The 25135-nt window shown below is 47.2% G+C and overlaps 1 protein-coding gene across 1 annotated transcript; it reads right to left on the reverse strand.

Annotated features, from left to right (window-relative positions):
- Window positions 1-505: 505 nt before the first annotated feature.
- LOC123749385 (putative uncharacterized protein DDB_G0281733) lies at window positions 506-19778 on the reverse strand. The gene is made up of 4 exons (XM_069300533.1): window positions 19770-19778; window positions 16888-17010; window positions 3785-4284; window positions 506-755 (listed from the first exon to the last, which is right to left on the reverse strand). Exons 1-4 carry the CDS (start codon window positions 19776-19778, stop codon window positions 506-508), a joined length of 882 nt encoding a protein of 293 aa, XP_069156634.1.
- Window positions 19779-25135: the final 5357 nt, after the last annotated feature.

Raw genomic sequence — 25135 nt, forward strand, 5'->3', positions numbered from 1 at the left:
AATCTTGCATGAGTCATCCACCCAGGGAGGTAACCTCTCTACAGGCAAGAGCTCACGGGCTTGCTCAAGCAGGTGAAGCTCTTCCAGGCAGCAGACTGATCTGTGATGCCATTTTTTGCTTCTCCTGTTTCCCCCTGAAAGTAGCACAGAGCTCAGTTTTTTCTTAGCAATATCATTGTAATGGGGATCTCTGGCTATCCTAATTGCAAGCTTAGCATTCAGCTCCTTAATTCTGCTTGTAACACTGGGAAGGGACAACTCTTCTCGTAGATTAGACATTTTAGAAGTTCTTGGAACTCCAAGAATGATTGTCATGGCTTCATTTTGAATGCTTTCAAGCCTTTTCATATCGTTTTGGGAATAGGTGCATAGAACTGGTGCGGCATAGTCTGTGACGGAGCGCACATAGGCTGTGTACGTCATTTTAAGCACGACAATAGAGGCTCCATGTCATTTCTCTTCTTCTCAGTTAAGAGATCTGGCAATATCATTGTAATCGGGATCTCTACTTATTGTCCTGCTTTCTCTCAGTCTGAAGAGGCTGTCCTCGTCCACCAGATCTAGTCCCATCAGTATCTTGTATGTTGTGGTCATATCCCCTATGTTCCGTCTGTCCTCTAAGGTTGTGGGATCTACTTCCATTATCTTCATAGCTTAGCCATCTTAGCTCTGGCACTAATCTTCTTGAATCCTGATTCAGGTTCCTAAACGATGTTCTTATATTTGCCGGCGTCGCATATGCTGTTGATGTTATCCTGTTAACGTGTGCCTCCGGTTTGAGTGTTGGCATCATACCCACTCCCACATCCTTTTCTCTGGTTCCTGTAGCTGCCTTTCCCTTATGGTGAAGATGTATTCTGGTCTCCTCTCTCCCTTTCCCGTGATCATTACTTTACACTTGTTGGGACTGAACTCCAGCAACCATCTTTTTGAGTACATCTAGGTGAGTACACCTAGGTGAGTACGTCTATGTGAGTACACGTATGTGAGTACATCTAGACGAGTGCATCTAGACGAGTACACTTAGGTGAGTACATTTAGGTGAGAACATCTTGTTGAGTACATCTAGGTAAGTACATGTCAGTGAGTACACCTAGGTGAGTACATCTAGTGAGTACACCTAGGTGAGTACATCTATTGAGTACATCTAGGTGAGTACATCTAGGTGAGTACACCTAGGTGAGTACATGTAGTGAGTACACCTAGGTGAGTACATCTAGTGAGTACACCTAGGTGAGTACATCTAGTGAGTACACCTAGGTGAGTACATCTAGTGAGTACACCTAGGTGAGTACATCTAGTGAGTACACCTAGGTGAGTACATCTAGTGAGTACACCTAGGTGAGTACATGTAGTGAGTACACCTAGGTGAGTACATCTAGTGAGTACACCTAGGTGAGTACATCTAGTGAGTACACCTAGGTGAGTACATCTAGTGAGTACACCTAGGTGAGTACATCTAGTGAGTACACCTAGGTGAGTACATCTAGTGAGTACACCTAGGTGAGCACATCTAGTGAGTACACCTAGGTGAGTACATCTAGTGAGTACACCTAGGTGAGCACATCTAGTGAGTACACCTAGGTGAGTACATCTAGTGAGTACACCTAGGTGAGAACATCTAGTGAGTACACCTAGGTGAGTACATCTAGTGAGTACACCTAGGTGAGTACATCTAGTGAGTACAACTAGTTGAGTACATCTAGTGAGTACAATTAGTTGAGTACATCTAGTGAGTACACCTAGGTGAGTACATGTAGTGAGTACACCTAGGTGAGTACATGTAGTGAGTACACCTAGGTGAGTACATCTAGTGAGTACACCTAGGTGAGTACATCTAGTGAGTACACCTAGGTGAGTACATCTAGTGAGTACACCTAGGTGAGCACATCTAGTGAGTACACCTAGGTGAGTACATCTAGTGAGTACACCTAGGTGAGCACATCTAGTGAGTACACCTAGGTGAGTACATCTAGTGAGTACACCTAGGTGAGCACATCTAGTGAGTACACCTAGGTGAGTACATGTAGTGAGTACACCTAGGTGAGTACATGTAGTGAGTACACCTAGGTGAGCACATCTAGTGAGTACACTTAGGTGAGTACATCTAGTGAGTACACCTAGGTGAGTACATGTAGTGAGTACACCTAGGTGAGTACATATAGTGAGTACACCTAGGTGAGTACATCTAGTGAGTACACCTAGGTGAGTACATCTAGTGAGTACACCTAGGTGAGTACATCTAGTGAGTACACCTAGGTGAGTACATCTAGTGAGTACACCTAGGTGAGTACATCTAGTGAGTACACAGAAACACTGCCAATTATAAGTACAAGCGTCTCTGATAACCTTCCAATAATAATTAAGATCAAACAAAAGGTTAAACAGTTCTTGGGTCTTTTAAAAGGAAACCTTTCCCAGCGGTGGTTGGTTACACTGAGGAGAAACATATGTGGCAGGTACATGTGTAAGGTATTCTACATTGGTCTCCTCCCCCCCCCCCTCCCCCTCCCCCTGCACTACACACCTGCACAAAAGGTTCCGTGTTGCAGACTCGGGTGAAGCCGGTTGGGCAGCCAGAATACCGTAGCCGATGGCATCATCTTAAGTACATGGCTCCTACTCTTTTTTCTTTTGCGTCATGACAATAAAGACAGAGAACGCCATTAATAAAATAAAATAAATTGAATAGAGAGAAAGGCCACAATGATTGGTGCCTTGCGGCACGCCATAAAGTTTGGAGCCTGTAGACAGTGAGTGGTGATCAGGTCACTACGGGAGCCACTCAGCCACGGATCTCACTCTTAATATCACACAGCAAAGGGCAACAATAACAAAAAAGCAGCAAGATAATTATGGTTTTTGAAGAGTTAAGTAGGAGCTGCGGCCCCGGGTGCCTTGAGCGGCGAGCAGCGGCGTCTCACCCGCTACTGATCACGGCGACACACTCTCACGGCCTCTCTCCCTCACCTTCGTTCGAATCCTCTCTCTCTCCCTCCCTCCCTCGCTCCCTCACCACCGTGGCGCAGGTGTGGGCGTCAGCGAGGGCACCCACAGCCGCCCTACACAAGTGTTGTGACGGCCTACCACACCGTCACGGACCAACACAACGTCACACACGTGACGCCGTCGTCACGGGAACCATTCTGAAGGAGACTAAACACTGCTGGCAAATGCTGCCAGTCTGACCATTTACTTCAATTTGATTATGTTAAAGGGCTGCATCACGACTTTATCCGATAGGCGATTTTCACCCTTGGAGCGTGAGGCCGCAAGGCCCGAAACGCAGGGAGGTGGGGTCGTCCCTTGAGCGGGGCTCTGTAAGAAATTAATCTAAGGAGGCATCTGGTGATCAGGGGTCTTAAAGAGCAGGAGTCGTGCCCCGGCTGGAGGTGGGGCCGCGCACATCCTCTCTCAACCACCAAATATTTATTTTACTGCATCATTATGGCGACACATTAACAGTCGTGATAATTAGTGCATGGTGATTGGCCGGTGAAGACAGCTGTCGTCATCCTTAAGGAGACTAGGGTGATTAGGGGGGGGGGGCTCACCCAGAAGCTGTGATATGTCTCAAGATATATGAAGGACCTCTCAGTATACTCCAGGACACAGTATACCCGGGCCTTATACCCGCTGGTGTACCGGGAAGGTCAGTATACCCGCCAGCGGAGCCACCACCGTGAAATCGCTACTTTCGATATCACGAATTGCTAATTTCACGAATCACTAATTACTGGGACGATGATGGGAGGGTGGGGGGGGGGGGGTGTCACGACCTGACAGGCGGCCATCACGCTCACTATCACGGCAGTCATCATCACGCTCACTATCACGGCAGTCATCATCACGCTCACTATCACGGCAGTCATCATCACACTCACTATCACGGCAGTCATCATCACGCTCACTATCACGGCAGTCATCATCACGCTCACTATCACGGCAGTCATCATCACGCTCACTATCACGGCAGTCATCATCACACTCACTATCACGGCAGTCATCATCACGCTCACTATCACGGCAGTCATCATCACACTCACTATCACGGCAGTCATCATCACGCTCACTATCACGGCAGTCATCATCACACTCACTATCACGGCAGTCATCATCACACTCACTATCACGGCAGTCATCATCACACTCACTATCACGGCAGTCATCATCACGCTCACTATCACGGCAGTCATCATCACACTCACTATCACGGCAGTCATCATCACGCTCACTATCACGGCTGTCATCATCACACTCACTATCACGGCAGTCATCATCACGCTGCAGGCCATCACCAGCCCGGGGACGCCCTCACACTCCTCTGCCTTCAACATCCACCACCAATATCCACCACCATCATCCACCACCAACATCCACCACTAACATCCACCACCAACATCCACCACCAACATCCACCACCATCATCCACCACTAACAACCACCACCAACATCCACCACCAACATCCACCACCATCATCCACCACTAACAACCACCACCAACATCCACCACCAACATCCACCACCATCATCCACCACCAACATCCACCACCAACATCCACCACCAACATCCACCACCATCATCCACCACTAACAACCACCACCAACATCCACCACCAACATCCACCACCATCATCCACCACTAACAACCACCACCAACATCCACCACCAACATCCACCACCATCATCCACCACCAACATCCACCACTAACATCCACCACCAACATCCACCACCAACATCCACCACCATCATCCACCACTAACAACCACCACCAACATCCACCACCAACATCCACCACCATCATCCACCACTAACATCCACCACCAACATCCACCACCAACATCCACCACCAACATCCACCACTAACAACCACCACCAACATCCACCACCAACATCCACCACCATCATCCACCACCATCATCCACCACTAACATCCACCACCAACATCCACCACCAACATCCACCACCATCATCCACCACTAACATCCACCACCAACATCCACCACCAACATCTACCACCATCATCCACCACTAACATCCACCACTAACATCCACCACCAACAATGTTAGCCACCACCATCATCCACCACTAACATCCACCACCAACATCCACCACCAACATCTACCACCATCATCCACCACTAACATCCACCACTAACATCCACCACCAACAATGTTAGCCACCACCATCATCCACCACCAACAATGTTAGTCACCACCATCATCCACCACCAACATCTACCACCAACATTCACCACAGCCACTGTAACACCACTCTAAATGCACCACTATAATGGATACTAAACTAATAATGTAAACACTACTTATCCTGAGTAACACTTCCCCATCGGTTGCACTTGGTAACACTGTTATGGGCTGACATATGATGGTTACACCGGGACTACAAAGTACACTGCCAACAAGGAGATGCTAACACAGGATGAAATACGCTGCCACCATCTGCCTTTGACCATTGAGACTATATCAAGCAACGAGGCAAGAAACATTGCTTGACTTGGAGAGTACTTTCTATGACTGTCGTTAATTATGGAATCGGTTGTCAGCCACTATATCCAAAAGGCTAAGAGGATTCAACAATTGACACAGACGGGAAATTTAACATGAGTTTTATTGGGACTAAAATTATGTCAATCACCACTTATAAATCCTACTCTAACACTGGCAAAAAGTTAAGAAATTTGGACATGGAACAAAAACTCAGAGATCACACACATTACCTTAAGATATCTGTCTCTCCCTGGCTGAGGTGTTCTTCACAGCCCCGCTCTCGATCCCGGTGTCCGGCACTCTGTCCTTACTAAGTCCCTACAGGACCTCTATATACAACCCCCACAGGGGGGAGGGGAAGATCTGCTGTTGGTACCTGGTCAGAAATGCTAGGGGGGTCGGGCCACACGTGCACAAACACTTAAGAAATATTTCAATAAGCTTGTTTGACATTCACCATACACTCTTCAAGAGAGGAGTTATTAATTACGTGTGTGACTGACCTCTGACCTGGCCAAAAGGGGGAGATCCAGGGATGTTTACACATAAGAATCTGGAGTCTAATTCCCTTACATGAAATCTTACATACTTGAAACTATGCTGACTAAGACTAACCCAGGAATTTTTAATCAATATACAAGATAAACCGGAGGTCATCTGGGCTGACCTCTTGGAGAAGGCTTCCCTGGGTGTGAAATCTAAGGGGGGGGAGGTCCTGGGTGTTACACCACCAACAACCACCACGAATCTCCATCACCAGCAACCACCACCAACATCTACCACCCACATCCACCAGCAACATCCACCACCAACATCCACCAGCAACATCCACCACCAACAACCTCCACCACCAACATCCACCACTAACAACCACCACCAACATTTACCACTAACAACCACCATAAACATCCACCACCAGTAACAACCACCACCAACTTCCACCATGAACAACCACCACCAAAATCCACCACTGTTACAGGAGGGGGGGGGGGTGTGGACTGGGGCTCTTCTAGCCAAGGGGGGCCGCTAGGAGATCAGGAGACATAATAGTCAGTCTCTCTGACTCATGTAACTCACCAGAGTCCCTAGGACCCAAAGGAGAGGACCAGGTAATACCCACCACCGCAGGTCTATACTCCCACCACCTGGGGTGCCACTGATTCACCCTGGGAGCCCTTCAGTCAACCACGGGGAAAACTGCTGCCAGCAATTCCGGCCTTGCCCCACGGAGGAGTGAAGGAAGACTCAGGCTTATCTTCAACAGCACTTCCTCTGAGTCTTGCCTGCCTTAACAAAAAGATTGCAAGTCTCTCATCCACACCTGCATTCTATACTATCCAACAAGGTCGCCAGCTAGATTAATATCTCTGCACCCCAGCAATGCAGTTCAGTGGGTATGCACTATGTTGCCTGATAACAAAGTGTTGTTGCACTTACAGGGCTGAAACACGACCATCAGCCTAGGGTATGCTTCTATAAAATGTCTGTGTTGCTCTAGCACCACTAGCCACTAGGAAATTTCCATATAAAATCTTATTGTTCACTAGGTGGGGTTACAATATCACTCTCGTATGCTCGTAGAGATAATATGGAGGCACACTTAAACACATCAGTGAAAGTATATGACATTTACTAGAGAGTATATGACATTTATATGACATGCATGGGTATATATATATATATATATATATATATATATATATATATATATATATATATATATATATATATATATATATATATATATATATATATTGTAACGGTAACGCGTTGGTGTTCGGCTGTTCAAAGCTAGGGGTATGGCCTCGTCACATAGTATAAAAAAAAATAGAAAATCTGGAACTTCGTCTGTGGTAAGGTAAGGAGAAGACACACAAAACACAAGTAAACTTTAACAATAGAATTTTAATTACATTAAATAAACAAAACAGGAATAAAATGGACAAACAAATTCGTATAATAAAATCAATCAAAATAATAAGAATAATTAAATGACACAATGAAAAGTTACGTTAAGACAAAATAACAAGATGTGCAATATAAAAGTAAATGAAAGGTGCTGGAATATTGGCTTTAAGCTATCACCTCTCTCAGTACACGTACGCCAAAGCTTACGTCTAGCAGGGAGAAGTGTTTACTGTGAGAAAGCACGGAATATTCTGAGGACGGAGGTCGTGGCGGCCCCAGACATCAAGTAGTATGGGGGGGTGAGTGCAGTTGCAGCCAGACCGGCGACCAATCAGGCGAGGAGCCGGCAGTAAGACAGGTAGTTTGGCGGTTTGAGTCTGAGCAGGTGTCCCTGGCTGCATACGTTTTGCGCTCTGGCAAACCTTGCTGGTGTTGTTGTCGTTGTTGGACATTTCTTCCATAGTAGTTTTATATATATATAACGACGTAATTGTGGAGGGAAGAGCAGGCTCAATCTCTTGAAGGAGATTATCGTCACAACTCTCCCCCGAAGCCTGCGGTTCTGGAAGAAGTACGTCGTTATGTGGTGGAGTAATAGATGGAGTCGCTTCTACTTCATAAACTCTGGAGAGATCATGGGCTAAGATGTTGTCGGAATCTTGGTATAGCGTGTCTCCAGGTGAATTTTCTGCAGTTAGCAAGCCCATAGTAGAAGACGTTGAGATGAGAAGTGGGCGTGCTGCAGGAGGTGTAGGGTGGTGTGGTCCGTGTTGATGGTGGACCGAGCACTTTTCAGGTGTGGAGTGAAGTGCTGGAGCTTCAGGATGATGAAGAGTAGCTCCTTGCCAATTGTTCCGTAGTTCCTTGTAGCAGTAGTTGCTGACAGGTGTATTCTCCTCGCCTCGCTGCATCGCGACACCACCAACGTCGGTACCACTGGCGTCGACATGGAGGATGAAGGGCTTATCTGACGAGGTGAGAGTGGAATTAGAATAGGGCAAAGGAACACGATTATTATCCTGAAAGCATTTGGGAAGATCATTAAGGATTTCGGAATTAGAAAGCGCTGACTCCTTGTCAGTGCTTTCGGGAGGAGAAGCTGGGAAGGTCTCACTGTGGATGTAGGGTTCTGTGAAGGTAGAACAGTTAGTCAGGACAGTGGGAGGAGTACCATTATATTGCTTCAGGAGGTTGACGTGGCACAGCTGGGTCTTCCGCCGCCTATCTGGAGTTTCTATGACGTAGTTGTTGTTATTCCGGCACTCTTTGACGCAGTAGGGTCCTGAAAACCTGTTTTGTAAAGGTGAACCTGGGATAGGGAAATATGCAAGGACGAAGTCTCCCGGCTTGAATTTTCTTACTTTGCTGGTCTGGTCATAATGAATCTTCATTCTCTCCTGGGCTTTCAATAGATTATCATGGGCAAAGCGGTGGACTCTCTCTAGAATGTGTTGAAGGTTTTGAAGAAACTGGGGCACATTCTGATGCTCACTGAAGGTGGCATCTCTGAGAGAGTCTTTGAAAGCCTTAAGGGGAGTACGGCACTTACGGCCGTAGAGCATCTCATAAGGAGATACTCCTAGGGACTCATTGGGGAGACTTCTGTAAATACACATTATAAGGTCAATCTGCTTATCCCAATCCTTAGAGGTTTCACTACAAAACTTTTTCAAGAGTGCTTTGATTGTCTGATGACTACGTTCAAGAGAACCCTGTGAAGCAGGATGATAGGGGCTGGACAATACCTGTTTGATGTTGAACTCCTCCAGTGTCCTTTTGAAGAGATCACTGGTGAAGTTGGTACCACAGTCGCTCTGAATCTCCCTGGGAAATCCGTATTGAGTGAAGATCTTCAATAGATGTTTTATAACCGTAGCAGCCGTGATGTTCTTCACTGGAACTGCTATGGGAAATCTGGTGGTAGGACACAGGATGGTTAGGATGTAGGCGTTACCTGAACTGGTCCGAGGTAAAGGACCAACACAGTCTATTATGAGTCTGTGGAAAGGTTCCGCAGCCACCTGTATGGGAATCAGTGGTGCTCTGGGAATGGAGATGTTCGGTTTGCCTGCCATCTGACATGTATGACACTGTTTTACGTACTGTTTGACGTTATTTACCATACCTGGCCAGTAGTAGTCTTGACGAATTCCATGGTAAGTCTTGTTGAAGCCGTAGTGGGAGAGTGCTCCGTGGGCCAGGTGTAGAATAGTGGGCCGCAGGCTGGTGGGAATCACAAGTTGTTCGATGTTGGCCCAATCGTCCTCCTCCTTCAGTTTACTGGGTCTATATCTGCGGTAGAGCAAGTCGTTCTCTAGGAAGAACCCAGGAATACTGTCGGGTTGAGTCTCAGCCTGGAAAAACAATGGTGTTAAAGTAAGATCTTCCCTCTGCAACTTACGGAACTCCAACTTGGTCAGATGCGGGGGGGAGTTTCTGAGGATCTTGAGGGACAGCGGTAGCAGTAGATTCAGCTGGCTGTGGACGTGCGGCTTGTGCACGGGTGGTCACGAGAACCGGAGGAGAAACTTCATCACTCTCTTGAACCTCTGCTGGAACATACTCTAGAATAGGGTTACTTGGCACAGAGTTACACACCTGGGGTTTGTCCATGACGATCAGGTTGGTCGGTTGCAGGTCTTCTGCCAAGTCGTTGCCTAGGAGAAGTTGCACTCCAGGCATGGGAAAAGGCTTTTCCCTGACCGCGACTTGGACTTCTCCGTTCACGTAGGGACAATCCAGGTGGACTCTGGCGAGAGGGTATGGAGTGGTAGCAGTGAGGTCAGTGATGAAGACAGTTTCTCCGGTATAGACGACGTTGGGCACAGCCGACTTCAAGATGATCGATTGAAGAGCCGCTGTGTCCCTCAAGATCTTCAATTTGAAACGTCCCTCCGGATTTGAACCGTTGGCAGAGACAGTTCCAGTATACAGGTGGTTACTGAAAAGAGAAAGATCATTAACATTAACACCAACATTCATCACAGGCTTACCGGACTTAGGAGGAGTTGGTTTGGGTTTTTGTTGGTCAGTGGTTCCCTTGTATTGAGACTTACCACACTTGTCTATGGTATGTCCATAGAGTCTACAATACTTGCAGTACAGTTGTGAACCAGCTTGATCGGGGCTCACTTTCTCGTAACTGTACCACGACTTCTTACTGGAGGATGGTTCGGGTGTCAGCTGGTGGATGAGGCTGTAAGTGTCAGCCGACTTAGCACACTTCAGGTAGTCGGTTTCTTCTTTATCTGCTAAGTAGAGGCGGACAGGAGGCGGCACACGTCTCAAGAATTCTTCAACAAGCATTAGGTTGACGAGTTCTGTAAAAGTAAAGACATGTGCTGCTTCCAGCCATTTCATGAAATACCTTCGTTTCGTGTTAGCAAACTCGAGGAAGGTAGTGGTACTTGCCTTCAGGTGGTCACGGAATTTCCTTCTATAACTTTCAGTAGAGAGGAGGTAGGCGTCCAACACTGCTTGTTTCAGAGTGTGGTAGTCATTCTCAGACGCCAAAGTACTGAGTGTGACTGCAGCTCTACCTGTAAGATGGACTCTGAGAAGTGTGGCCCATTGGTCGACAGGCCAACTGAGTTGATTAGCAAGGGTTTCAAATGTGGTAAAGAACACATCAACTTCTGCTTCTACAAAGGATGGCATTAACTTACTTGCATGTGATATATTAAAACTGACGGGAAGATTGGCAGTAGCTTGTTGGCGTTGAGTGAAGTGTGAAGTTTCCAAGGCGATTTCGCGTTGACGACACTCTAGAGCCAGAGTCGCTTGTTGCTTGTCATGTTCGCGTTGTATTTCCAACTCGCGTTGTTTGGTTTCAAGCTGTACTCGTTCACGTTCACGGAGTAATGCGACCTCACGTTCGTGTTCTTCTCTCCTCAAGGCAGCTTCGCGTTCTTGTTCTTCTCTCCTCAAAGTAGTTTCACGTTCTCTGAGGGTGATTTCTCGTTCTTGTTCTTCTCTCCTCAAAGTAGTTTCACGTTCTCTGAGGGCGATTTCTTCTCTCCTTAAGGCAGCCTCACGTTCGTGTTCTTCCCTTCGTATGGCAGCTGCTCTTTCCTGTTGTTCGAGGGCTTCCCTTTGCTGCTCACGTTCAATCTTGGCCAGCTCTAGTTTGAGTTTCAGCGTTGCCAAATCAGTTTTTTCTGCAATATAGTAAGTTTCAGAGTCTATCTTACCTTGCTCTAAATAGTAATCCAGCAACAGGTTGTGTATGTCATTTTTGTTGGCTTGGTAGGGAACTTCTAGTTGATACTCATGTGCAAGAGTTTGTAATTCAGTCTTCTTGGCACGACTTAAAGTCCCTATTTCACCTGCTGGATTTGCACGAAAAGTTTGGAGACGAAACATGGTGAAATTAGCAAATAAAGGTACACGAATATTCAATAGTGAATGTCAGAAACAGGACAACGTGGCAACTGATACCTATCCTGTGAGATCTTTAACAATTAAAGTTAAGTAAAAGATGTTAAATGATTAAATTAAATCAAGGGCGCAGGAAATCTTGTACCCGGTACTCATGTAAGAGGATAAGGGCAAGAAAATCCTACTAACAAATGAAACAGAGTTTCGAAAACAAATGAAACAGTAAATTGCCTCAAAAGTAAAATTGGTAGTCCAAGGATGTAGGCATACCTTGCCAAGTCTCTATAGGACATAAAGCAAGTTTTTCCTACTGAATTTAATATGATACTTACAGAATTAGCGAACTTTTGTGCTCTGAAAAAGTAAGCTAATTCCCTACCGTTGTATGTATCATCATCTCTGACTGACGTGTAGGGGTGCGAGGTGTCAACTGGTGACGAGAACTGCTGCTGAGGTCCCAATTCAGCAACTAAAGTTCGAGCTAGAGGAACTATGGCCCTCTTTGTCCTCCTACAGTCAGATTGCAGAAGATTGGGTACTCTTGACCCGGGGCAGACCACAGTACCAGGGTACCAATATGATGATCTGTCAAAATGAGAAATATCCAAGGGACAAAGATGGTAAACACGAGTAATAACACGGAGGGAGAGATGACCAATTAAGAGTATGACTGAGGCCTACAGTCACCACGTAATCCAAAGTTGTCTCACCTTCACCATATGTTACTCTCGTAATGCACAATACACCGCACCTTATAAAAAATGAAATTGAATATGAAAAATAGTAAAGCTACGTTAACAAAGTTAAATACGCTTACCATAAATTACCACTTGGCACCAGTACCTGAGTGAAGCTCCTAGGACAGGCCCCCATATAATATGTGACGGTAACGCGTTGGTGTTCGGCTGTTCAAAGCTAGGGGTATGGCCTCGTCACATAGTATAAAAAAAATAGAAAATCTGGAACTTCGTCTGTGGTAAGGTAAGGAGAAGACACACAAAACACAAGTAAACTTTAACAATGGAATTTTAATTACGTTAAATAAACAAAACAGGAATAAAATGGACAAACAAATTCGTATAATAAAATCAATCAAAATAATAAGAATAATTAAATGACACAATGAAAAGTTACGTTAAGACAAAATAACAAGATGTGCAATATAAAAGTAAATGAAAGGTGCTGGAATATTGGCTTTAAGCTATCACCTCTCTCAGTACACGTACGCCAAAGCTTACGTCTAGCAGGGAGAAGTGTTAACTGTGAGAAAGCACGGAATATTCTGAGGACGGAGGTCGTGGCGGCCCCAGACATCAAGTAGTATGGGGGGGTGAGTGCAGTTGCAGCCAGACCGGCGACCAATCAGGCGAGGAGCCGGCAGTAAGACAGGTAGTTTGGCGGTTTGAGTCTGAGCAGGTGTCCCTGGCTGCATACGTTTTGCGCTCTGGCAAACCTTGCTGGTGTTGTTGTCGTTGTTGGACATTTCTTCCATAGTAGTTTTATATATATATAACGACGTAATTGTGGAGGGAAGAGCAGGCTCAATCTCTTGAAGGAGATTATCGTCACAATATATATATATATATATATATATATATATATATATATATATATATATATATATATAGAATAAATATTCTGGAGATCGTCGGCAGCTTTCCTGTCATACCCTCCGGCAACTCCGTCAGCTTGGCAGATTTAAATGGATGTCTCACACCCTATCGAAGGGGAGGGGGGGGGGACACTTCTTCAACGTCGACCTCCTCCTCACCAACTGCCACGCCGTCTACAAACTGTCTTCCTTAACAGCCATAAATACTAGCTGCCCTGCAGCCTATCCTAATACTAAAGTTCTAATAAATAATGATACCATATATAGATATTTGATGGCCTAACTAGCCTAATCAACAAGAGGCAATGGGAGGGATAAATGATCTACCTTCAACATTCCTGGTTCACGACGCCTGCCCCTCGATGGTGTGAGGTTCCTACAGTCCTGAGTCGCTCTTTAACGATCCAGTAACATGTTGCAGAGCCTCAGGTGTCGAGAAGCAATCGCGTCCTCGCCGTGCCATTCCCAAAGTTCAGGTATTCCAAATCTTGGTCCAACCAGTGGTCACTGAGTCAGTCACTGTATACACACGTTCCTTCCATAAAGGCGTCTCTCCTTGACCTAGGAATCGTGCCTTCCCTCTAACGTTCTCAGTAGATGTGACCCAGTCACTGCAGTCCTGCTCTACACACCAACCAGACCCGCGGATGTCAGGCTACGCCCTCCTGAGTCGTCGCCAACCGATACCTCAAGTTTTGACACTTCTTTGCCCAATAAACTTGGCTTCTTCTTGCTCCCCAGGAGTACAGGGTCTTCAGCCTTGATGGTGGGCTGAGGTGGCTGCTTATGATCCACTGAACAAGGCTTCCAGAGCCTCCGACTTCGAGAACTATTTGACGCATGTCCACAGTCAGGTCAGCTCTGAGCGAAGTCTCCGCCGGCGCCGCCAGGGGTTCTCGGTGACGTCACGGCGGGCGCTGATTGGTCGGCCGATCCACGTGCAACCCGTTCTCGCAAATTCGTAAAGTCAATATTGACTTATCAACTACGTGCATAGGTGATATACTAAACATAATAGATACCCCTAAAAAGATTCATAGAAAACACCGACCTTACCTAACCTTGTTAGTATCTTAAGATAAGCATCTTATTGCTTCGTAATTACAATTATTACTTAACCTATACCTATTATAGGTTAGGTAATAATTGTAATTACGAAGCAATAAGATGCTTATCTTAAGATACTAACAAGGTTAGGTAAGGTCGGTGTTTTCTATGAATCTTTTTAAGGGTATCTATTATGTTAAGAATGTCACCTATGCACATATTTAATAAGTCAATATTGACTTATTAAATTTGCGAGAACGGGTTGCCACGTGACCTGGGCCAGCCAATCCGCAGCCAGCTGGCGTCGTCCACAAAATGGCGGATTTGCAGGCAGGGGGCGCCATTTTGTTTGTATCAAGGGCGCGACTTTCCCCCCTTACATACAAACTTATAAATATAAATTTCTCCCCAATTAAGTGACTAATATGGTTGCCTCATATATCAAGAGACTCCCTGTACCTCAGGGAATCAGCAGGGTCAGCAGATATGACTCTTAAGCCGGATTTGGAGAGAAATAGAAGTGGCCCCATAACACCACTAACAACCACTGTTGCTTTTTGGCATTTGATTTGCTCAAATTTACCTGCAGCTGCTTGATAATAGCTTTCCAGGTCAGCATAATCAACTGGAGATTGTTGTGACAAATCTTCACATTTCTTGATCTGTCTTGTTAAGTGGCCTTTAAGACCTGCAAGGGTTCTTTTCATTCTCCCTGCATTATCCATACTGGCTAGTTGGTGAAGCCTTGTGGGGCTTGTACTTGGGCTGCTCATAATGCTGAACAAGCACTGATGGTAGTCTAGAGTAAAAATTCTGCAATCACTAGGCTATAATCCTACCTCTTCTAGAGGTTAGCACTAAAAATTAATACACATTATATATATATATATAATCATACACACTAATGATTTGAGTGATAAACCAGTGTCACTGGAAGTACCTTTAGGTTAGCTCCTCGATTATCACCCTAGGATGGTATAGACACTAATTAATCACTCAAAAGGTGGTATGATCATAAGTTAATTATTATATATACACAACTCAACTCGAGCTGGTAACAATTACACCCAAATCAGGGTCTGCACCATTCATTAATGGTGCTAGGTTGTTCAATATAGTACAACTAGACTATGGTAATAATGGGACTAGAATGAACAATAAATAGTTCAACTAGTCAATGGTAATACGGGACTAGGTTATCTATAAATACTAGTCAATGTATATCCTACCCTGTTGTGGGTTGGCAATTGGTAAATATTATATTGAGAAACTAGTGTAATATATATTAAATAATTCTCTATTTTGGAGAAATAATATGCACAATTATTGATGATAGCCTCATAATTGCCTCTATGAAACTTCTAATATTATCAAGAAGTATTAAATATTATTAGTGACCTCACGAAATTAACTCCACAAAATTCATGGATAATCTCTCGCGAAATTAACACCACTAAATCCGTGAACAATCTTCCGAGGACACAGCCACTAATTTGGCTGGCTTTAATATAAGCGCTATCACTTCACAAAAATAACACGCCACCAAATCAGAAGAGTGACCATGAACCCGCTGAGTAAGATTGTGCTGGGCTGCTTGACTGCCTCTGTATTGTTATTGTATAAATCACACTAGTACCAGTATATTTAATGAATCCACTGGTTAATTGGTTCATCTGGTACAAAAATGACCAAATAGTCGTCATCCGGCTCGATGATGACCATATAATCTCGGTTCAAAGGACCAAATAATCCGATTCGAAGGACCAAATAATGGGGAAACCGACCTGTGAGATTTATATTTAATTTATATGAATTTATATAGAATTTATATTTATGTTAATTTATATATTTCGATAGCAATTTGTATGATGTTAAGTGGACTGTATTTCTGCAATAATCTCACAAATCGATCCTTACACATTAGGGGGGGGGGTTTATATTAAATTTATATATATGCAGCCAATCAAACTACAGTATTAAACTACATATATTGGTATACATTGAGGAGGTTCCTTCTCTTATTGTACAGCAGGCTTAGTCCACCAGGTATAACTAGGATCTAGACACCAAATTATCCTCGTTTGAGGCTAGCTTCCATCACACAGTAACTGATGTATCAAGTTTTGCTTCCTCTTCTTGTTCCTGTCAAAGGGCACTAGCTGTAAGCCAGAATCCTAATATATGACAGCTATATCAGAGAAAACACTGTATAATAGATAAGATAAGGACCAAGGCTTAATTACCTTTATTGAATCGATTATTTGTGTTCTCACCGGTTCGCCCAATATCTACCTACATTAATGGCCAAAAATGATCAGATAAATGGGTTTCGGAAAGACACTTCCCTTGTGGTTGTTGACAGCGTGTTGATGATGGCAGAACACTACTCTGATCTCCATAACACTTCGTCCAAGAGAAATTATAGGAGCTGTACTTGCTCCAACGACTCTGGTCTTTTACCAACAATGGCTGACCACTTCCTCACCACTGACGCTACTGGCTCTCCTTCTCCAATGTCAATAACTGATAGAAGGGTCACATTTACTTTATTTTGATACTGATAATTAATAAGTTAATTCAAATGAAATGTTTTTATGATGGTAAAAGTCCAAAGACTAATGTATTTAAGAATAATTCCCAACACAATAGCTGATGAATTTATAGTACTATGTGGCAATGATATCCCGTTTTCTATTGACGGAAAGTTCCACTACAGGCTACATTTTCTATGGGGTAACTTGTTTATACAATGGCAGCAGCAATATCTGCCTATTGTATATATTATTAAATGGTGTCGGGTTTTCCCACAACCACTACCAACAACTACCACCAACAACAACCACCACCAACAACCACCACTAACAACCACCACTAACAACCACCACTAACAACCACCACTAACAACCACCAACAACCACCACAAACAACAACCCCCACCAACAACCACCACCAACAACTACCACCACAAACAAGCACTGGACTAAGGTCCACCACAACTAACACTGGACTAAGGTCCACCACAACTAACACTGGACTAAGGTCCACCACAACTAACACTGGACTAAGGTCCACCACAACTAACACTGGACTAAGGTCCACCACAACTAACACAGGACTAAGGTCCACCACAACTAACACTGGACTAAGGTCCACCACAACTAACACTGGACTAAGGTCCACCACAACTAACACTGGACTAAGGTCCACCACAACTAACACTGGACTAAGGTCCACCACAACTAACACCTCACTACACCGCAAGTTACAACCCTTTACACAGGTGGGTACAGGAACAGACGACTGCTGACTCCTTCAGCACACTGAGAGCTTTCCCTTCCCACAGCTCACGGTAAGTCTTACCCACTGGTGGCCCTCGAATACCACCCCTATATACCACTATAACCTCCACTCTTACTGGATCTATAACCTCCACTCTTAGTGGATCTATAACCTCCACTCTTAATGGATCTATAACCTCCACTCCTAGTGGATCTATAACCTCCACTTCTAGTGGATCTATAACTTTCACCCCTTAGTGGATCTATAACCTCCACTCCTAGTGGATCTATAACCTCCACTCTTAATGGATCTATAACCTCCACTCCTAGTGGATCTATAACCTCCACTTCTAGTGGATCTATAACTTTCACCCCTTAGTGGATCTATAACCTCCACTCCTAGTGGATCTATAACTTTCACCCCTTAGTGGATCTATAACCTCCACTTCTAGTGGATCTATAACCTCCACCCATAGTGGATCCACTGCTCCTTAATGTTTCTCACCAATCTGATGTTATATAAAGATGGACCTTTGAAATACCCAGGTAACCTTTGAAATACCCAGGTAACCTTTGAAATACCCAGGTAACCTTTGAAATACCCAGGCAACCTTTGAAATACCCAGGTAACCTTTGAAATACCCAGGTAACCTTTGAAATACCCAGGTGACCTTTGAAATACCCAGGTAACCTTTGAAATACCCAGGTAACCTTTGAAATACCCAGGTGACCTTTGAAATACCCAGGCAACCTTTGAAATACCCAGGTAACCTTTGAAATACCCAGGTGACCTTTGAAATACCCAGGTAACCTTTGAAATACCCAGGTGACCTTTGAAATACCCAGGCAACCTTTGAAATACCCAGGTAACCTTTGAAATACCCAGCCAACCTTTGAAATACCCAGGTAACCTTTAAAATACCCAGGTAACCTTTGAAATGCCCAGGTAACCTTTGAAATACCCAGGTGACCTTTGAAATACCCAGGTGACCTTTGAAATACCCAGGTAACCTTTAAAATACCCAGGTAACCTTTGAAATACCCAGGTAACCTTTAAAATACCCAGGTAACCTTTGAAATACCCAGGTAAATGATTGACAGACTGGATATTCATATCCAACTGTTTATTTGGTGTAGTGTAAGATGTCAACACGAGATATAGTGCAATGTTCCCTCAGAACAGTGGTGAAGTACTGGAGCACTGATGCAAGGTTCCGTGTCTTAGCGTCCCGACTCTGCTGTCAGCTCGTTACATCCAGTGCCTGCAGCACGCATCACTGCCAGAGAACTACCAATTTCTTGAACAACAAATCATACAGCATGAAATAAAGTCATTCTGGACTGAAATTCTCCCCTCGTGACATTCTTAGTCTCTTAGGGTAATTAAAGTCCCCACTTGGCCAACTGCTGGTCCACCCCAGGATGACACCCCACAAGTGAAGACCAGGGGATCACTAGCCTCCTGGTCCATCTACACTCTGCACCTCTCTTCCCCTTGTCACGGTAGGGAAGGTAGCCATCAATGGTGGCAGTAGTCACGGCAGGCCATGGTAGGGGAGGACAACCATGGTAGCAACAGTTACGGCAGGCCATGGTAGGGGAGGACAACCATGGTAGCAACAGTCACGGCAGGCCATGGTAGGGGAGGCGGAGGTCACTCACGTAAAGTTGTTCCCACGGTGTAGAGGCGTGCAGGAGGCAAGGAGCCAGGCACGACCTCAGAGCCTGGTGGTGGGGGCGTGCTGCCTCACCACCACGATGGTCGCAACATCAGAGTCTGCAACACCGTCGTGACGTTGTAGGTCTTACTGTTATGTACATGGTCAACATCCTCAAAGTTCCGCACTTGGCCCAACTCCGTGGAGTACCAGTCGTTACCACCCGTAGCAAGAACATCCCTCCATCAGCGTTCATTCACTCCGAGGCTGACTCGCATCTTGAACTTGTTCACTCAACAGGTGATACACGGGAGATCAGGTCAAGTGACCACATGAAGGCTCTGGCACACAGTTGGCTATGACCTCATACTGTTACTTACATGATTCATCTCCATGCAACAACATTACTGCAACATTCATCTCCACGAGACACCAGCATCTTGCAACATTCATCTCCACGAGACACCAGCATCCTGCAACATTCATCTCCACGAGACACCAGCATCCTGCAACATTCATCTCCACGAGACACCAGCATCCTGCAACATTCATCTCCACGAGACACCAGCATCTTGCAACATTCATCTCCACGAGACACCAGCATCCTGCAACATTCATCTCCACGAGACACCAGCATCTTGCAACATTCATCTCCACGAGACACCAGCATCTTGCAACATTCATCTCCACGAGACACCAGCATCCTGCAACATTCATCTCCACGAGACACCAGCATCCTGCAACATTCATCTCCACGAGACACCAGCATCTTGCAACATTCATCTCCACGAGACACCAGCATCTTGCAACATTCATCTCCACGAGACACCAGCATCTTGCAACATTCATCTCCACGAGACACCAGCATCTTGCAACATTCATCTCCACGAGACACCAGCATCTTGCAACATTCATCTCCACGAGACACCAGCATCTTGCAACATTCATCTCCACGAGACACCAGCATCCTGCAACATTCATCTCCAGAGTTATTGTTGCTCGCGTCTCTAAAAGCATTTTGTTTGCAAAGTGTGTGAGGTGAGGACAAGGTGTGTCGACAGTGTGACAACACACCTCACCCACCACCAAGGACCCCATCCACCAGCCTTCTCCACCACCAAGGACCCCATCCACCAGCCTTCTCCACCACCAAGGACCCCATCCACCAGCCTTCTCCACCACCAAGGACCCCACCCACCAGCCTTCTCCACCACCAAGGACCCCATCCACCAGCCTTCTCCACCACCAAGGACCCCATCCACCAGCCTTCTCCACCACCAAGGACCCCATCCACCAGCCTTCTCCACCACCAAGGACCCCACCCACCAGCCTTCTCCACCACCAAGGACCCCATCCACCAGCCTTCTCCACCACCAAGGACCCCATCCACCAGCCTTCTCCACCACCAAGGACCCCATCCACCAGCCTTCTCCACCACCAAGGACCCCATCCACCAGCCTTCTCCACCACCAAGGACCCCATCCACCAGCCTTCTCCACCACCAAGGACCCCACCCACCAGCCTTCTCCACCACCAAGGACCCCATCCACCAGCCTTCTCCACCACCAAGGACCCCATCCACCAGCCTTCTCCACCACCAAGGACCCCATCCACCAGCCTTCTCCACCACCAAGGACCCCATCCATGTGACTTCATCAAGCATCACGTGAAACAATGAGTGGAGGCGGCAGGCACCAAGTGGGGTCACGGGACACCTGGAGACTGGAGGAGCACCTCAAGCCGGGTCTTGGACGCTGACCACCTTCTTGACCTCATTACCAGTATACACTCTGGAAGCTCCGAGGGTGAAGGGATAGAGGTGTTAAGTGAAGGGAAGCGGGGGGGGGGGGGGAGGAGTCATCAACTCCAAGTCACCAACTTACCGTCCTCCTCACAAGTCAGTTTAGACAGTCCTCATGTGCTCTGTAATTGCCCTTCCCAACCTCTAGTTCGCTATGGACCTCTTTTATCGCTCTCTCTCCTTCCCCTGCGTGTGGAGGGAGACGGTGGGCTGTGTACTGGCCCTTCAGTTGTTGGTGTGTTCCTGTGTTCTGGTACACTAATAGTGTGTGTTCCCCAGGGTGGGTGTGGAGGGGTGTGTGGGAGTGGGTGTGGAGGGGTGTGTGGGAGTGGGTGTGTGGGGGTGGGTGTGTAGGGGTGTGTGGGGGTGGGTGTGGAGGGGTGTGTGTGGAGGGGTGTGTGGGGGGTGGGTGTGGAGGGGTGTGTGGGGGTGGGTGTGGAGGGGTGTGTGTGGAGGGGTGTGTGGGGGGTGGGTGTGGAGGGGTGTGTAGGGGGTGGGTGTGGAGGGGTGTGTGGGGGTGGGTGTCGAGGGGTGTGTGGGGGTGGGGCCAGCGTGGGAGGGGTGGAGCAAGGGAGGGGGGGGCGGGCTCCAGGGCCACCAGGCACAACAATGGAACAGCATCACTGGAAAACAAAAGCCAAGAGTGAGCCTGGCTGTAATTATGGAGTAGTGGCAGAGTTGTGGTTGTGGTGGTGAAATGTGGTGGTGGTGGTGGTTGTGATAGTGGTGGTGGTGATGGTGATTGTTGTGGTTGTGGAGGTGGGGGCGGTAGTAGTTGTGGTTGTGATGGTTGTGGTGGTGGTTGTGGTGGTGGTTATGGTGGTGGTGGTAGTGGTGGTGTGGTGGTGGTGGTTGTCGTGGTGGTGGTGGTAGTGGTTGTGATGGTTGTGGCTGTGATGGTGGTGGTTGTGGTTGTGGTGGTTGTGGTTGTCGTGGTGGTGGTGGTGGTAGTGGTTGTGATGGTTGTGGCTGTGATGGTGGTGGTTGTGGTTGTGGTGGTTGTGGTTGTCGTGGTGGTGGTGGTGGTAGTGGTTGTGATGGTTGTGGCTGTGATGGTGGTGGTTGTGGTTGTGGTGGTTGTGGTTGTCGTGGTGGTGATGGTGGTAGTGGTTGTGATGGTTGTGGCTGTGATGGTGGTGGTTGTGGTTGTGGTGGTTGTGGTTGTCGTGGTGGTGGTGGTGGTAGTGGTTGTGATGGTTGTGGCTGTGATGGTGGTGGTTGTGGTTGTGGTGGTTGTGGTTGTCGTGGTGGTGGTGGTGGTAGTGGTTGTGATGGTTGTGGCTGTGATGGTGGTGGTTGTGGTTGTGGTGGTTGTGGTTGTCGTGGTGGTGGTGGTGGTAGTGGTTGTGATGGTTGTGGCTGTGATGGTGGTGGTTGTGGTTGTGGTGGTTGTGGTTGTCGTGGTGGTGGTGGTGGTAGTGGTTGTGATGGTTGTGGCTGTGATGGTGGTGGTTGTGGTTGTGGTGGTTGTGGTTGTCGTGGTGGTGGTGGTGGTAGTGGTTGTGATGGTTGTGGCTGTGATGGTGGTGGTTGTGGTTGTGGTGGTTGTGGTTGTCGTGGTGGTGGTGGTGGTAGTGGTTGTGATGGTTGTGGCTGTGATGGTGGTGGTTGTGGTTGTGGTGGTTGTGGTTGTCGTGGTGGTGGTGGTGGTAGTGGTTGTGATGGTTGTGGCTGTGATGGTGGTGGTTGTGGTTGTGGTGGTTGTGGTTGTCGTGGTGGTGGTGGTGGTAGTGGTTGTGATGGTTGTGGCTGTGATGGTGGTGGTTGTGGTTGTGGTGGTTGTGGTTGTCGTGGTGGTGGTGGTGGTAGTGGTTGTGATGGTTGTGGCTGTGATGGTGGTGGTTGTGGTTGTGATGGTTGTGGTTGTCGTGGTGGTGGTGGTGGTAGTGGTTGTGATGGTTGTGGCTGTGATGGTGGTGGTTGTGGTTGTGGTGGTTGTGGTTGTCGTGGTGGTGGTGGTGGTAGTGGTTGTGATGGTTGTGGCTGTGATGGTGGTGGTTGTGGTTGTGGTGGTTGTGGTTGTCGTGGTGGTGGTGGTGGTAGTGGTTGTGATGGTTGTGGCTGTGATGGTGGTGGTTGTGGTTGTGATGGTTGTGGTGGTGGTTATGGTGGTGGTGGTAGTGGTGGTGTGGTTGTGGTTGTGGTGGTTGTGGTTGTCGTGGTGGTGGTGGTGGTAGTGGTTGTGATGGTTGTGGCTGTGATGGTGGTGGTTGTGGTTGTGGTGGTTGTGGTTGTCGTGGTGGTGGTGGTGGTAGTGGTTGTGATGGTTGTGGCTGTGATGGTGGTGGTTGTGGTTGTGGTGGTTGTGGTTGTCGTGGTGGTGGTGGTGGTAGTGGTTGTGATGGTTGTGGCTGTGATGGTGGTGGTTGTGGTTGTGGTGGTTGTGGTTGTCGTGGTGGTGGTGGTGGTAGTGGTTGTGATGGTTGTGGCTGTGATGGTGGTGGTTGTGGTTGTGATGGTTGTGGTGGTGGTTATGGTGGTGGTGGTAGTGGTGGTGTGGTGGTAGTGGTGGTGGTTGTGGTTGTCGTGGTGGTGGTGGTGTTAGTGGTTGTGATGGTTGTGGCTGTGATGGTGGTGGTTGTGGTTGTGATGGTTGTGGTGGTGGTTATGGTGGTGGTGGTAGTGGTGGTGTGGTGGTAGTGGTGGTGGTTGTGGTTGTCGTGGTGGTGGTGGTGGTAGTGGTTGTGATGGTTGTGGCTGTGATGGTGGTGGTTGTGGTTGTGATGGTTGTGGTGGTGGTTATGGTGGTGGTGGTAGTGGTGGTGGTGGTGGTGGTGGTAGTGGTTGTGATGGTTGTGGCTGTGATGGTGGTGGTTGTGGTTGTGATGGTTGTGGTGGTGGTTATGGTGGTGGTGGTAGTGGTGGTGGTGGTGGTGGTGGTAGTGGTTGTGATGGTTGTGGCTGTGATGGTGGTGGTTGTGGTTGTGGTGGTTGTGGTTGTCGTGGTGGTGGTGGTGGTAGTGGTTGTGATGGTTGTGGCTGTGATGGTGGTGGTTGTGGTTGTGATGGTTGTGGTGGTGGTTATGGTGGTGGTGGTAGTGGTGGTGTGGTGGTAGTGGTGGTGGTTGTGGTTGTCGTGGTGGTGGTGGTGTTAGTGGTTGTGATGGTTGTGGCTGTGATGGTGGTGGTTGTGGTTGTGATGGTTGTGGTGGTGGTTATGGTGGTGGTGGTAGTGGTGGTGTGGTGGTAGTGGTGGTGGTTGTGGTTGTCGTGGTGGTGGTGGTGGTAGTGGTTGTGATGGTTGTGGCTGTGATGGTGGTGGTTGTGGTTGTGATGGTTGTGGTGGTGGTTATGGTGGTGGTGGTAGTGGTGGTGGTGGTGGTGGTGGTAGTGGTTGTGATGGTTGTGGCTGTGATGGTGGTGGTTGTGGTTGTGATGGTTGTGGTGGTGGTTATGGTGGTGGTGGTAGTGGTGGTGGTGGTGGTGGTGGTAGTGGTTGTGATGGTTGTGGCTGTGATGGTGGTGGTTGTGGTTGTGATGGTTGTGGTGGTGGTTATGGTGGTGGTGGTAGTGGTGGTGGTGGTGGTGGTGGTAGTGGTTGTGATGGTTGTGGCTGTGATGGTGGTGGTTGTGGTTGTGATGGTTGTGGTGGTGGTTATGGTGGTGGTGGTAGTGGTGGTGGTGGTGGTGGTGGTAGTGGTTGTGATGGTTGTGGCTGTGATGGTGGTGGTTGTGGTTGTGATGGTTGTGGTGGTGGTTATGGTGGTGGTGGTAGTGGTGGTGGTGGTGGTGGTGGTAGTGGTTGTGATGGTTGTGGCTGTGATGGTGGTGGTTGTGGTTGTGATGGTTGTGGTGGTGGTTATGGTGGTGGTGGTAGTGGTGGTGGTGGTGGTGGTGGTAGTGGTTGTGATGGTTGTGGCTGTGATGGTGGTGGTTGTGGTTGTGGTGTTTTTTTATATTATTTTCTACCACAGACGTGGCCACACATTTACAATGCTAACCAGC

This window comes from Procambarus clarkii, chromosome 44 (genome assembly GCF_040958095.1).
Source record: "Procambarus clarkii isolate CNS0578487 chromosome 44, FALCON_Pclarkii_2.0, whole genome shotgun sequence".
In the NCBI taxonomy this organism is placed as follows: domain Eukaryota; kingdom Metazoa; phylum Arthropoda; class Malacostraca; order Decapoda; family Cambaridae; genus Procambarus; species Procambarus clarkii.

Excerpts from the sequence above, each read along its gene's own strand:
- LOC123749385 (XM_069300533.1), bottom strand. Across the intron at positions 4,285-16,887 it reads GACCAGAGTCGTTGGAGCAA|CGTGATGATGACTGCCGTGA; the intron begins GTACAGCTCCTA and ends GATGGCCTGCAG. Across the intron at positions 756-3,784 it reads AGTGAGCGTGATGGCCGCCT|GATAACATCAACAGCATATG; the intron begins GTCAGGTCGTGA and ends ACACGTTAACAG.